Source organism: Bos indicus x Bos taurus, chromosome 1 (genome assembly GCF_003369695.1).
Source record: "Bos indicus x Bos taurus breed Angus x Brahman F1 hybrid chromosome 1, Bos_hybrid_MaternalHap_v2.0, whole genome shotgun sequence".
Classification (NCBI taxonomy): domain Eukaryota; kingdom Metazoa; phylum Chordata; class Mammalia; order Artiodactyla; family Bovidae; genus Bos; species Bos indicus x Bos taurus.
Window position 1 is genome coordinate 99283956 of NC_040076.1, and position 14540 is coordinate 99298495.

The window sequence follows — 14540 nt, forward strand, 5'->3', positions numbered from 1 at the left end:
TTACTAGTTGATAAGACCTTTATACCTCTGTAGTTTTTAGCAGTCTGAAAGTATATACATTTATATGCAGAGTTGAGAGGCTGTATAAGTGCAAGGCACAGATCAGAAAATTTCAGGAAACCGCTGATCTGATTTTGACTGCTGGATTAGTCAATTTCTTAATTTTGATGGGTAGGGCCCATTCAGTCCAGATACCCTCATGTAACCATACCTATATGGAAGATGACATACTGAAAGGAAAGTCAGTTTCTGAGGGAATAATGAAGCTTAAATAACCCATATTCTTATTATATTACATTAAACAGATGGTAAATTTTACTATGAAAAAATTAAAGTGCACACACAAGCAGAGATAATCCCATTAAGAGCCAGTATTCATCCTTAGCCATTTCCAATCCACAGCCCTCCTGTTTCTTCTACATCTCCTCTTTATACTGAAATCCAAAATTCCAATCATTTAATCTGTAAATACTTCAGTATTTCTGAAAAATATCTCTTTAGCACAACCATAATACCGTATCACATTTTATACCAATAACAATAACTCCTTAATATAATGAAATATCCAGTCATGAACATATTTCATTGTCTTATGATTTTTTAATAGTTTGTCATTTGTTTTGATAGTTTGTTTGACTCAAGATATGAATAAGGTCCAAACATTATGAATGGTTGATATGCCTTTTTTGATTCACACATTTTCCTCCATCTCATTTCTGTTTTGTATTTTGTTGTTGTTGCTATTGCTATTGTTCAAGAAGCTAGGTGTTTGTCCTTTGGAGTTTCTCACAGTCTAAATTTCTCAGACTGTTTGCATGGGGTTGTTTAACATGGCCACTTGCTCTCCGTGTTTCCAGTAAATTGGTCCTCAAGTTGAAAGCCTTGATCATTTGTATATTTTGGAAGAGGTGTTCTTCAGTCACAGGGCATAGAATGCCTGGTTCCATCTCTTCTTGGGATGTTAACAGATATTATGGATTATTATTAGATACATCAATTTATCAGGAGTTGCAAGATGGTGATATTCTAATTTCATCATTTCCTTTTTCTTTATAAGCTGGAATACCTCTATAAAATAAAGAAACTCCCTGTCATTAGCTACTGTGTAATACAAATTGTTAACAAAAGCAGAATAAATGCCCAGGTCTTTCCTTTTATTCACCAGTATTCAAAATAATTAGCTAGTTTTCTAATGAGATGAAAAATGAGTGCTATATCATTATTGTTATCAATATCATTATAAACTCATGGGTTTAAACAAACTTGATATATCTCAATCCACTGAGGTATTATCCTGCCCCCTAAATTATACCATCTTTGGACAATGGAACTAATACAAGTTAGCTGGAGTCTTTTCTGATATAATCCTATCTGTCTTTCAAAGCTTCCTCGTTTCCTGGTTAGACTAGACGTTCCAGGATCATCTTGTGTATTTATTAGAGCAGACCCAGGACCAGCCATTTGAATGGCTCCAAGAGCCAGATTCTTTCAAGTGGGGAATAGCATGTTCTACTGCCAAGAATCATCAAAAAATAATCATCATGAACATTAGCTTTCTATGTACACATGCCTTGCTCTGTTAATCATCTCCAGATCACCTTGTTGTTCAGTCACAAAGTGGTTTCCAACTCTGTGACCCCATGGACTGCAGCTTGTCAGGTTTCCCTGTCCTTCACTATCTCCTGGAGCTTGTTCAAATGAATTTTCATTGATTCCATGATGCCGTCCAATCATCTCATTCTCTGTCACCCCCTTCTCTCTTGTCCTCAGTCTTTCCCAACATCAGGGTCTTTTCCAATGAGTACTCTTGGCATCAGGTGGCCAAAGTGTTGGAGCTTCAGCTTCAGTCCTTCTGATGAATAATCACTTTTGAGGGGATTTATTTCCATTTTAAGAGAGACTGGGCAAGGAGAGGTTGTGAAACGTGCCCCATGTCACACAGGATGCAATCAGCGTTGCAAGATTTGTAAACTAAGGTGGCTTGATTTCAGAACGTGTGCTTCAGAATCTTTGCTGTGTCCCTAGTGGCAGTTGACATCATATCCAGTTCTTTCTTGCTAAGGATCTGATGTTAATGTTTAGCTGGCATGGATTAAAAATGTTTCTAGTTTATCCTTTTTTTGGTATGTGTGTGTAGCATTCTGTGCATGAGTGTGTACTCAGTTGCTTCAGTCATGTCCTACTTTTTTGCAATCCTATGGACTGTAGCCTGCCAGGCTCCTCTGTCCCTGGGATTCTCCAGGCAAGAATACTGGTGTGAGTTGCTGTGACCTCCTCCAGGGAATCATCCCAACCCAGGGATTGAACCCACATCTCTTACATCTTCTGCATTGCCTGGGTTCTTTACCACTAGCACCACCTGGGAAGCCCTTGTAACATTCTGTATTATCATGTAATGCTTGTGTTGGTATTGGGTAATGACTATGTTGCACTGTTTCTGCTTTCCAGGACTGATCATTAAATCTTAGCCTTTCCTTTGTTTAGGAAAGCTTTGTTCAGGTGTGATTATACAAAATCCACTGTATATATTAAAAGTATCCAAGTTGACAGATTTTAATATATGTACATAGCTGTGAAAAATCAATAGTATGATGAAGATAATGAATGCGTTTTTTCACCCTCAGATTTTCCTAGAGTAGTTTTGTAATCCTTCATCCAGCCCCTCCCTTCCTTACTTATCAAGTAACCACTGGTACGCTTTCTGTCACTATAGACTAGTTTGCATTTTCTCATCTGTTATGTAATTGACATTATACAGTGTATACACTTTCCTTTTATGGTCTGGCTTCTTTAACATAATTAGCATAATTATTTTGAGATTCATCTATGCTGTTGGATATATGAGAAATTTATCTTTTATGGTTGTGTAATATTCCATTTTTGATATAACATATCCTCGCCAATACTTGGTATGATCAAGTTTTTTCCTTTCTTTTAATATTAGCCCTTTTAGTAGGTTTGTTGGAGAAGGCGATGACAGCCCACTCCAGTACTCTTGCCTGGAAAAGCCCACAGACAGAGGAGCCTGGTAGGCTGCAGTCCATGGGGTCGCGAAGAGTCAGACACGACTGAACGACTTCACTTTCACTTTTCACTTTCATGCATTGGAGAAGGAAATGGCAACCCACTCCAATATTCTTGCCTGGAGACTCCCAGGGATGGGGGAGCCTGGTGGGCTGCTGTCTATGGGGTCGCACAGAGTCGGACACGACTAAAGCGACTTAGCAGTAGGTTTGTATTTTGTTTTATTGAGGTTTGATTTCACTTTTCCCTAATGAGTAATAATGTTGAGCATATTTTCATGTGCTCGTTTCCTACCTGTATATCCTTTTCAGTGAAGTGTTTGTTCAAATTCTTTGACCATTTTTATTGGGTTTATTTTGTTATTATTGAGTTTTGAGAATTCTGTACATATTCTATGTATGTGCAATTATGTGATAGATAATTTACAAATATTGTATCCCAGTTTGTGCTTTTTCTTTTCATTCTGTTAACATCCTATTTGATAATTTCATTTTCAGATTGTCCATTGCTAATTAATATAAACAGATTTATAAACTTGATCTTATACCCTGCAACTTTGCTGAATTCATTTATTAGTTTTAATTGGTTTTGCTGTTGTTTATTTTTCATGCTTAATTTCCCTGGATAGAAACTCTAGCACAGCGTTGAATAGAAGTGGTGAGAGTGAACATCCTTGTTTTATTTCTGATCTTAGGGAGAATACACTGTTGTTCACCATCAAGTATAATATCAGCTGTAGATTTTTGCTTTCTTGTACAATCTCTTTATCAAATTTCTTTCTATTCCTGATTTGTTGAATATTTTTATCATGAAAATGCATTGGGCTTCATGAAATGCTTTTTTGCAGACATTGAGTTGATAATATAGCCTTTCTCCTTTATTCTTTTAATATGGTGTATTACATTAGTTGATATTTGTATGTTAAACTAACCTGGAATTCCTGGTGTTGGGAATAACATGTATATCAGAAGTATCTCAGATGAACTGAGTAACTCACCAAAATGTCCAAAGCCCTCACCTTAAATACCATCTTTGTTGTTGATGTTGTTTGGTTGCTAAGTCATGTCTGACTCTTTGCAACCCCATGGATTGCAGCATGTCAGACCTCCCTGTCCTTCACTATCTCCCAGAGTTTGCTCAAACTTATACCCATTGAGTCGGTGATACCATCCAACCCTCTCATTCTCTGTCAACCCCTTCTCCTCCTTCAGTCTTTCTGAGTATCAGAGTCTTTCCCTATGAGTCAACTCTTCATATCAGGTGGCCGAAGTGTTGGAGCTTCAGCCTCAGTATCAGTCCTTCCAATGAATATTCAGGGTTGATTTCCTTTAGGATTGACTGATCACCTTGCAGTCCAAGGGGCTCTCAAGAGTCTTTTCCAGAAACACAGTTCAAAAGCATCAACTCTTTGGCACTCAACTCAGCCTTCTTTATGGTCCAACTCACATCTGTATAGTGGAAAAACCGTATCTTAGACCATACAGACCTCTGTTGGCAAAGTAATGTCTCTGTTTTTTAATATGCTGTCTAGGTTGTTAAAAATACCATCTTTAGGAAAGACAGAAGAGGGTGTTGGAGTGGTGGTTTAGTATTTCGAAGGGGATAAAGACAATTTACATGAAGACCGAAAAGTAAATTTTTGGTGTACAAAGGTTTGCTGGGCCATACAGTGATGCTGGGACCTGGAGTAACTCTGATCTCTAGACCCTGAGTTTCTGCCACCACACAACTAGCCTGTAGTCTTTGCAGATATCTCTGGTGACACCTCTGTTCTGGTTTTTGTTGTTGTTCAGTCGCTCAGTCATGTCCGACTCTTTGCGACCCCATGGACTGTAGCATGCCAGGCTTCCCTGTCCTTCATCGTCTCCTGAAGCTTCCTCAAATTCATGTCCATTGAGTCAGTGATGCCTTCCAACCATATCATCCTCTGTTGCCCCTTCTCTTCCTGCCCTCAATTTTTCCAACATCAGAGTCTTTTCCAGTCAGTTGGTTCTTCACATCAAGTGGCCAAAGTATTGGAGATTCACCTTCAGCATCAGTCCTTCCAAAAAATATTCAGGATTGATTTCCTTTAGGATTGATTAGTTTGATCTTGCAGTCCAAGGAACTCTCCAGAGTCTTTTCCAACACTACAGTTCAAAAGCATCAATTCTTCACTCAGCCTTCTTTAAGGTCCAACTCTCACATCCATACATGACTACTGGAAAAACCATAGTTTTGACTTATATGGACCTTTGTCAGCAAAGTAATGTCTCTGTTTTTTAATATACTATCTAGGTTTGTCATAGCTTTTATTCCAAGGAGTAAGCCTCTTTTTATTTCATGACTTCAGTCAACATCTACAGTGATTTTGGAGCCCAAGAAAATATAGTCTGTCACTGTTTCCATTTTTCCCCATCCATTTTCCATGAAGCGATGGGACTGAATGATTTGCATGTCTTCTTTTCATTTTCATTTCACTAAATCCATCAAAAATGTTTTCTGATTTTATTCTTTGTTACTTTAGATAGCAGTGGCTTTTACAAGTAAAGAGATTTGTTTCTATGATCTACTGTCCAAAGAAGAATTTCCTTGTCAATATAAACTCCAAGGCCTGAAAGGAACACCAATTTGTATGGATTATTGGTACAATCCTCTTGATGCCAATGAGTCAATTCTTTCTTTTGGGGACATAACTGGAAAGGTAAGTGAGGGGAGGATAAGGTTGAACATTATGGATTCAATCATCAAACTATAGCTCAAAATAGAAGTAGAGTGCAATGAATGTGACCTCCTAATTGAACTGCTTTATAGATGACAAGGCCACATACCATGGATATGAAAAGATGGACTAGGTCATAGTTCCTCTTCTTGCCTATGAAAACCAATCTTCACTGTGGTTTTCTTGCCTAGGTATAGACTCATTTTCTTTGTTTAGGAAAGAGTATTTGCTAACTTTTTCACCATAGGATGCTTAATCTATTAGATTCCAATGTGAATCAGCATATAACGCTAAATGTCTAAAGTTATGTCTCACAACCGTTTCATATTGATTATTCAGATTTTTATTCACAAAGTTTCAGGCTTCTCAGTAGCAGACTCCCTGGACATGCTTATTTCCTGTCTCAAGTGACGAAGGAATAGATGCATTAAAGAGAGCAGCACCAAACCTCAGACACTGCATACAGTGATTTCTGTTTTTCCATCAAATTCTATGACTCTGAAAAATGATTTTTAATGAATGACATAGACAGAATATGTCTATGAATGCTGAAATAGTCTAATTTGAACAATTTCATTTCGTAATTATGTAAGTTTTTCATCCTTACTGTTTTTAATGACAAATATATCATAAAAGCAAACAAATAAATGCCCTTGGTAATTGCCTTAGCAACCTTGTAGTGTCATGCCTTTCAATATAACTGCCTGTGACCTTTAAATAATATTAAATAAATGCCTATTTGTTCAATATCTATTCCTTATTAATCTTAAAAAACATAGAATCTTCTATCGACAATCACCCTATGCTTATTTATTTTTCTTGCAATGTCTCTCTCAAGGTTCAAGTAATTGCTTTCACAACGGCCTTGATTTCCCTTTTTGAGCATCCTGCTGGTGCATGTGAAGATGAAGAAGCAACAGTGACCATTAACTGGGCAGAGCTGTGCTCTGGACATCACAAATGTTGCTATACGTTAGGGCACAAACTTCATCATGGAGACTGGGTCAGACAAGGTACTTAACCTAAACAGCGATGAAACAATCACCTTAGCCTTCTACATTTGTATTTTTTCATGAAAATATTTCACATACAGTGTTCAAGTCTAGAAACTAATCATTGATTCCCAGGAGGTTCTGACCTGAACTCTGCTATCCCCTACATGCTAGCAGGAATTACTTCTTTCTTTCTAAAATTTATGCCTCATACAATTAATTCAGATGGACTGTGCAGTCAAGAAATCTCAAGAGAGAGGAGAAAATTATCACAGAATCCATTTAACTTCACCCCAACTCTGATCCTAACTAATTTTGTGTAGTCACATTCGGATCTACTTAATAAAAGAATTTAACAAGAGCCCTTAAAACACTCCCTTGTTTTCTTTATATTCTCATGAGAGGTGTATTAGTTTGACTGTCTTCAAAATGGAATCTTCTTAATTTTCTTTTCTTGTTTCTCTTTTTCTATGTAATGACTGAACTGCTTTGATCTAGAGTACTTGAGTGGCAGTTCTCTGTGAGATAGGAGTGTGTTATAAAACAGTATCTATGGAAGGTCAAGACTTTTTTAAAACCTAGTCAACAATGAGTTTGCTAATTTTGTATTATGCCTAACTTTTACAAAATTTGCATATGATGGTTTAAGATCCAAATGTGCAGTATCTGCTCTGATATCTGTTTTGGTCCAGACACTAAGAGTATGGTATTTTTCTCACTTTAAAACTATTACATAAACAATACTCACTGAAAAGAATGGATCAGTCTCATTGTTATATTGCAGGTATATTCTTAATGTACTTTGAAGAAGAGATAGTCAAAATGGACCCAACAATTGGCTGGTGTGATAGCTTTACCCTCTTTGAGTTTTAGGAGTTTGGAACTAACTCTTTAATGCATGACCCATGATAATAATATCCCACATGATGAACTGTAAGTTCTGCATTTTTTTCTTTGGTACAAATCATACCATGTCTTTTGTAATTTCTGTGCTGTGTTGTGCTTAGTCACTCAGTCATGTCTGACTCTTTGTGACCCTATGGATGATAGCCCACCAGGCTCCTCTGTCCATGGGGATTCTCCAGGCAAGAATAGTGGAGTGGGTTGCCATGCCCTCCTCCTCCAGGGAATCTTCCCAACCCAGGAATCAAATCGGGGTCTCCTGCATTGGAGACAGATTCTTTAACAGCTGAGCTACCTGGGAAGCCCTTTGTACTTTCTACCTACCCTTAATTCTCACATGATATTAATCATGGGTAAACAAAAAATAAAATTTTTGGTCATCCACTATGTGTGACAGGCACAAAATTCTGTGTTATGTTTTCATAACATGGAAACAAGTAAGTACTAGAAAGTGAAGAGAGTACTTGAAAGTGATGGAAGGTGTTACAGCTGCTTCCAAACAAGTATTATATTTTCATATATAAACTAAAGACTTAATATTTTTTGTGCTTTAAAACTGTCTTAGGCATTGGTGGCAATAGAAGAAAGATAAATTATAGACTTATTTCAAAAAACTTAATATACAAATAAGAATGAAAGAGTAATATAAAATAACTTATTTAAACATTGTACAGTGGTGCTGAAAATTAACTACTAAGTCATATAAACAAGATTTTGCCTCTTTTGGAATTTGTAAGCAGGAAAAGACATGAGAAAAAGCTTCAGGGGTCAGTGGAGGTAGTTGAAGGATGAATGAGGGGAGAGGAAGAGAGCACAGTGAACATGAGGAAATATAGGCAAGCAGGCATAGTAATGCAGCAGAGATGAACATGAATAGATTGGACATGGAGTATTAAGAAAATAACAATGCCAAGATCGACAGGGATATCTATTGGAAGATCTTGACAACCAGACCAAGTTCACATTTAACAGAAAAACGAAACAGTGATGCACTGAAGGTTTTTGAGGAAATCTGTGCAGACTTGATACAGATAGCGTTTAGGAAAAGTTTATTTAATAGTTCTGTCCAGCATAGATTGGAGGACAGAGAAAGAAACTGCAATCAAATTGGCTAGTTGGTCATGAGAAAATGGAAATGATAAAGCAAGGAGAGAAACAGGCAGCCTTTAGAAATGGGATCTTCAGAACTCAAGGTCAGAAATGTGGAGTGATGAACAATATTAGAGTATCTTATAATGACTTTGATTCCCAAGTAGGGAAATGTTCTTTTTACAGATGACAGATGCTCTCTGGGGGCCAATGCTTGGACTCTCCCTAGCTCACTTTCTCAATGTTGACTACTTCTGAAGGAGTATTTATTCTGAGATATTCTAGATCTGCCACCAAAGAAGAATCTTCCTTGCCAGTATTACTACTGAAACTTCTCTTCCCTTTGTCAAGCATCATATTTGTCTCTTCAGCCATCACGTGCAGGTGGACTCTTCCTCGTGTAATTTGCAAGCTCCTCAGTTCAGGCTCTGCTCTTGGGTTCCTATAAACTTCTGTTCTCATATCAGAATCTTGGTTCTGTCATAACCTTCCTAACCCCAGCAGGAAGTTTGGATGCCTGACATGCAAATCACACTTATACAGAAACTGAAAATTAAAACACTGTATTTAGGGCAGGAAATATGTCCTTTATTCTCATTAGGGTGCACTCTAACACATAGTACAATGTTCTTATGGTCCTTCCATTTCTCACTGATTTTAAGCAATTTGATTGTAATGTGCCTTAGTTTTCTTGGTGTGTGTGTGTGTGTTTATGCTGTTTAAAATTCACTGAGATTCTCAGATATGTGGATTTAGAATATTCATTAAATTTGAAAATGTTTCTATTGTTATTTTTTCCAAAGGTTTCTGTTTCTCTCTTTTTCCCCCAGGGACTCCCATTATTTATATGTAAAATGCTTGATATTGTCCTACAAGTTATGGAGGCTTTTTCATTTTTATTCAACAATTTTTTTTTAAATAACTATGCTTTAGATTTTTGTGTGTGTGTGTTCAGTTGCATTTGATTCTTTGTGACCCCATGGACTGTAGCCCACCAGGCTCCTCTGTTCATGGAATTTTCCAGGCAAGAACAACAGAGTGGGTTGCCATGCCCTCCTCTAGGGGATCTTCCTGACCCAGGGGTTGAACCTGCATTTCTCATGTCTCCTGGATTGACAGGCTGGTTCTTTACCACTGCGCCACCTGGGGAACCCATGCTTTAGTTGAGTTAGGTTCTATTACTGTGCCTTCAAATTCCTGGATCTTTTTGTCTTGAGATATTGCAGAGTGGTTTCAAAGGTGAGTGAGGCTGCCTCTGTGGTTCAGGTGAGCCAGCATGCCCCGGCCTAATGCCTTGGTGGGGGAACCTGGCAGAGACCTGGTGTAGGCTGCATCCAATAGAGCCCTGACATGAGTGGAGCCACCTTAGAGAGCTGTGGCATGGGTGGGGCCACTGCCACAGCACGGACAGTAACTTGAGGGTGACATTGCTATCCCAGTGGGTCTGGAAGGCAGATAACCAGACCAAGAGGGCTATTCTTGATCCATAATGTTTAATGGAGGTTTCCTTGTCAGGTTTTGTATTTACTTGAGACCTATCACTTCCTTTTTCCTCTCTTTTGGAATAGAAATACTTATCACATGCCTGTTCTACCATTCTATTTTGGAAGCATAGAACTCACTTGGTTCCACAGTTCATAGCTTGGAGAAGGATTTGCCTCAGGATGGGTTGATTGTATCCTGAGTCCTACCCAAGTCTGATTTAGATATTTAGATGAGATTTGAACTTAAGACTTTAATGTTCTTGTTGGAATGAGTTAAGACTTTCAGGATTGTTGAGATGTATTTTTCGTGTGATAAGGACATGAATTGGGGGAGAGGGCTAGGGGAAGAATGTATGGACTGGCGTTTTGTGTCCCCTCCCCCCAAATTCACATGTTGAAGTCCTAATCCCAGTCCTCCCTCCTCATGATTGTGCCTTTGGGACATGATTAAGTCTTGAAGGTGTGGCTCTCATGAATAAGATTTGTTGTTGTTCACTCCCTAAGTCATGTCCAACTCTTGCGACCCCATGGACTGCAGCCTGCCTGGCTCCTGTGTCCATGGGATTCTCCAGACAAGAACACTGGAGTGCATTGCCATTGCCTGCTCCAGGGTATATTCCTGACACAGGAATCGATCCCGTGTGTCCTCCATTGGCAGGTGGGACAGGAGTCCTTTACTGCTGAGGCACCAGGACAGCCCCATGAATAGGATTCAGTTCAGTTCAGTTCAGTTGCTCAGTCGTGTCTGACTCTTTGTGACCCCATGAACTGTAGCACTCCAGGCTTCTGTGTCCATCACCAACTCCCAGAGTTCACTCAAACTCATGTCCATTGAGTCGGTGATGCCATCCAGCCATCTCATCCTCTGTCATCCCCTTCTCCTCCTGCCCCCAATCCCTCCCAGCATCAGGGTCTTTTCCAATGAGTCAACTCTTCACATGAGGCGGCCAAAGTATTGGAGTTTCAGCTTTAGCATCAGTCCTTCCAATGAACACCCATGACTGATATCCTTTAGGATGGACTGGTTGGATCTCCTTGCAGTCCAAGGGACTCTCAAGAGTCTTCTCCGATACCACAGTTCAAAAGCATCAATTCTTCGGTGCTTTCTTCACAGTCCAACTCTCACATCCATATATGACCACTGTAAAAACCATAGCCTTGACTAGATGGACCTTTGTTGGCAAAGTAATGTCTCTGCTTTTGAATATGCTATCTAGGTTGGTCATTACTTTCCTTCCAAGGAGTAAGTGTCTTTTAATTTCATGGCTGCAATCACCATCTGCAGTGATTTTGGAGACAAAAAAATAAAATCTGATACTGTTTCCACTGTTTCCCCATTTATTTGCCATGAAGTGATGGGACCAGATGCCATGATCTTCGTTTTCTGAATGTTGAGCTTTAAGCCAACTTTTTCACTCTTCTCTTTCACTTTCATCAAGAGGCTTTTTAGTTTCTCTTCACTATCTGCCATAAGGGTGGTGTCCTCTGCGTATCTGAGGTTATTGATATTTCTCCGGACAATCTTGATTCCAGCTTGTGCTTCTTCCATCCCAGTGTTTCTCATGATGTACTTTGCATATAAGTTAAATAAGCAGCATGACTATGATTAGTGCCCTTATAAAAGAGACCCCAGAGGATTCTCTCACTTCTTCCCCATGTGAGGGCCCAGTGAGGAGAGGGCATCTGTGAACTAAAATGTGGACCCTAACCAGACACTGAATCTGTCAGGACCTTGGTCCTGGATGTCCTAGCCTCCCGAACTGTGGGAGATAAACATTTGCTGTTTACATTACTAGGTCTCTACATTTTCTTATAGCAGCCTGGAGTAAGACATTGGGCAAATATTATTAAAATATTTAAAAAGAAAAGAGAAACCAAGAGAAATCTTGCTAAATATTGGTAGCCTTCTTTTTTTTTAAGAGGGATAATTTATGGTAAAGAGGAAAATGTCAAAGTGAGAAAAATACATTTACCAATAATGTGTAGTTTAATACTTTGCAATGGCTGTTGAGGAAAATGTAGTAGAAGAGACGATAACTGAAAAAGGAGAAAGTAGAGTGTGTAGAAAGGTGAAGTATCCAAATAAGATTCTCTTCTTTCAAAGTTGAGATTTGAAAGGGGATCTGCTTCAGATTAAGGCAATGGGTGACTGCCTTTCTCCAGGTTTAGTCTATGGGACTTAAAGCTTAACTACAACTGTTTCTTGGCTTCTTTGCAACTCAGGTGTTTTGCTATGAGACAAAGGGAGGAAGGCTGAAATGAGGAGGCAGAAAAAAGAGGAAAGCAGGCTGGAATAAAACACAGGACGATGGTCTTGGTAGCAATTATGCTCCTTGGTCTGCTAGCCTTGCTCTGTCAGGAGCAAGCAAACACTGGTTGCTTTCAAGTGAGGCTTTTTTTGTGTTTTTTTTTTTTGTTTGTTTGTTTTTTTTTTTTAAATTTTGGGGCGGCCCGGCGGGGCCCAGCGGCCTCGGCGCGGCCTTCGCTCGGGTCCCAGGCTCGAGCCTCGGCGTCCGCTTGCGACACGCTCCGGCCAGCCCCGCGCAGGCTCCGCCCCTTCCCACGTGACCCGCGTTGTCCAAGTGAGGCTTTTTTTGACCCCAGCAACATGAACTGATATTCTTAGACCTCCTCGAGGAACATTTTTACTGATTTCCATCTCAGTGTGAGGAGGGAATATACAACAGACAAAAGAAGCTAATACATGGACAAGCTTGGTAATACTGTTTCACTGAAGCTAAGATAAAGGTATCTGTAAAACTGAAATATAAGAAATACTCACTTTCAGACATAAGGATATTAGCTTACTGCTTTGAGATAAGGTTAGGTTTATTTAAAACTTTGAAGGAGAAAATGCTTTCATCTCATCTGAGTAGTTCTGTGTTGTATCTTAATGGAAAAATAATTACCTTCTGAAATGTAAAGTAAGTGCAGAGTAAGTACAGAGATTTTGAGCAATAGTGGCAAGACATAAATATCTTGAACCTCAGAGAATTTTCTCTCTCTTATTTGATCATAAAGAATTGCTTTTTCATATAGATAATATCATTGGAAACCTTGAAACCCACAGACTGGAAGTTCAGCTCTGGAAAGAGTGAATACTAAATTGCCTACAATAAATATAATTGCTTTTCTTTATTATGTTGGAAGGTGTTTTGCCCTCTTTGTTTGACTATGGCTATGAGAAGGTACAAAACAGTTTGAACTGATAAAATCACTAATTGCTGAGCTGATTAATGAAAGGGTGCCAGAGAATTTAGAATACAGAAAGCAGATTGTTTTCTTAGGGAGCCTTTCTAATTGATGCAGACTAAATCTGGAAAAGAAGCCAGATTTAGTGTCTTGCATGTGTGTTTTTCCATTTCCCTACATCTACGTCAGTTCTCCAGACAAAAACGGTGCACCACAGAGTCAGCTGGAACATGCTGCCCTTCTGGGCAATGCTCTTGCTGGGTTTAAAGCAGTTGAAATCAGCTGTGAGTGACTGGCCAATATTTGCAGTAAAAGATCTCTTCCTGTAGATTTTCCCATAGTGTGACAGAAGGGTAAGATCCATTATAAGTCTAGTCTAGTATTTTGAAAATTCATTAAACGAATGGCATTATTATTTTTAATATGCCTACCAGGGCTGAGTTAGATTTTTTTTTTTTAATGAAATAGCTAGCTTTATTCTTTCTTATCTTTCCTCTTTGAAATGGTAGTTATTCAGAATGTAGAGAGTCCCGGGGTGGTCTCAGAGAATGGGACTACTCCAACTTCAAAATAGGGAATACAACTGAGAATAAACTCCCTCAGACAAGACTCCTTCAGACAAGAGATCTTCCCTGATAGCTCAGTTGGTAAAGAATCTGTCTGCAATGCCAGAGAATCCGGTTCAATTCTTGGGTCGGGAAGATTCACTGGAGAAGGGAGAGCCTACCCACTCCAGTATTCTTGGGCTTCCCTTGTGGCTCAACTGGTAAAGAATCTGCCTGCAATGTAGGAGACTTGGGTCTGATCACTGGGTTGTGAAGGTCCCCTGGAGAAGGGAATGGCTACCCACTCCAGTATTCTGGCCTGGAAAATTCCATGGACTGTATCATGGGGTCGCAAAGAGTCAGATAGGACTGAGCGATTTTCACTTTCACACAAGAGAACATCAAAGAAAGTTCCAGGTAGGGAGTTTTCCTAAGTCACATGACTCATAAAGTGAAAACCTGAAAAATGATAATAAGAATTTTTAGTTAGAAATGGCCCAGTTTTCTACACTGCTATAGTTCATGGGATCGCAAAGAGTCGGACACGACCAAGGGACTGACCTGAACTGATAGCTTCCGTCTGTTGGCAGATGATAGAAAAGGGCCTCAT

General features: G+C 39.1%; 1 protein-coding gene across 2 annotated transcripts in view; it reads left to right on the forward strand.

The window, feature by feature from the left end:
* WDR49 (WD repeat domain 49) overlaps nucleotides 1–14540 on the forward strand; it is a 168792-nt gene that overhangs the window by 34903 nt on the left and 119349 nt on the right. For both annotated transcript variants that reach the window (XM_027542017.1, XM_027542010.1), the window contains 2 exons: nucleotides 5531–5707; nucleotides 6564–6738. In XM_027542017.1, the coding sequence (XP_027397818.1) occupies nucleotides 5531–5707; nucleotides 6564–6738 (352 nt within the window). The remainder of the gene's footprint in view (nucleotides 1–5530; nucleotides 5708–6563; nucleotides 6739–14540) is intronic.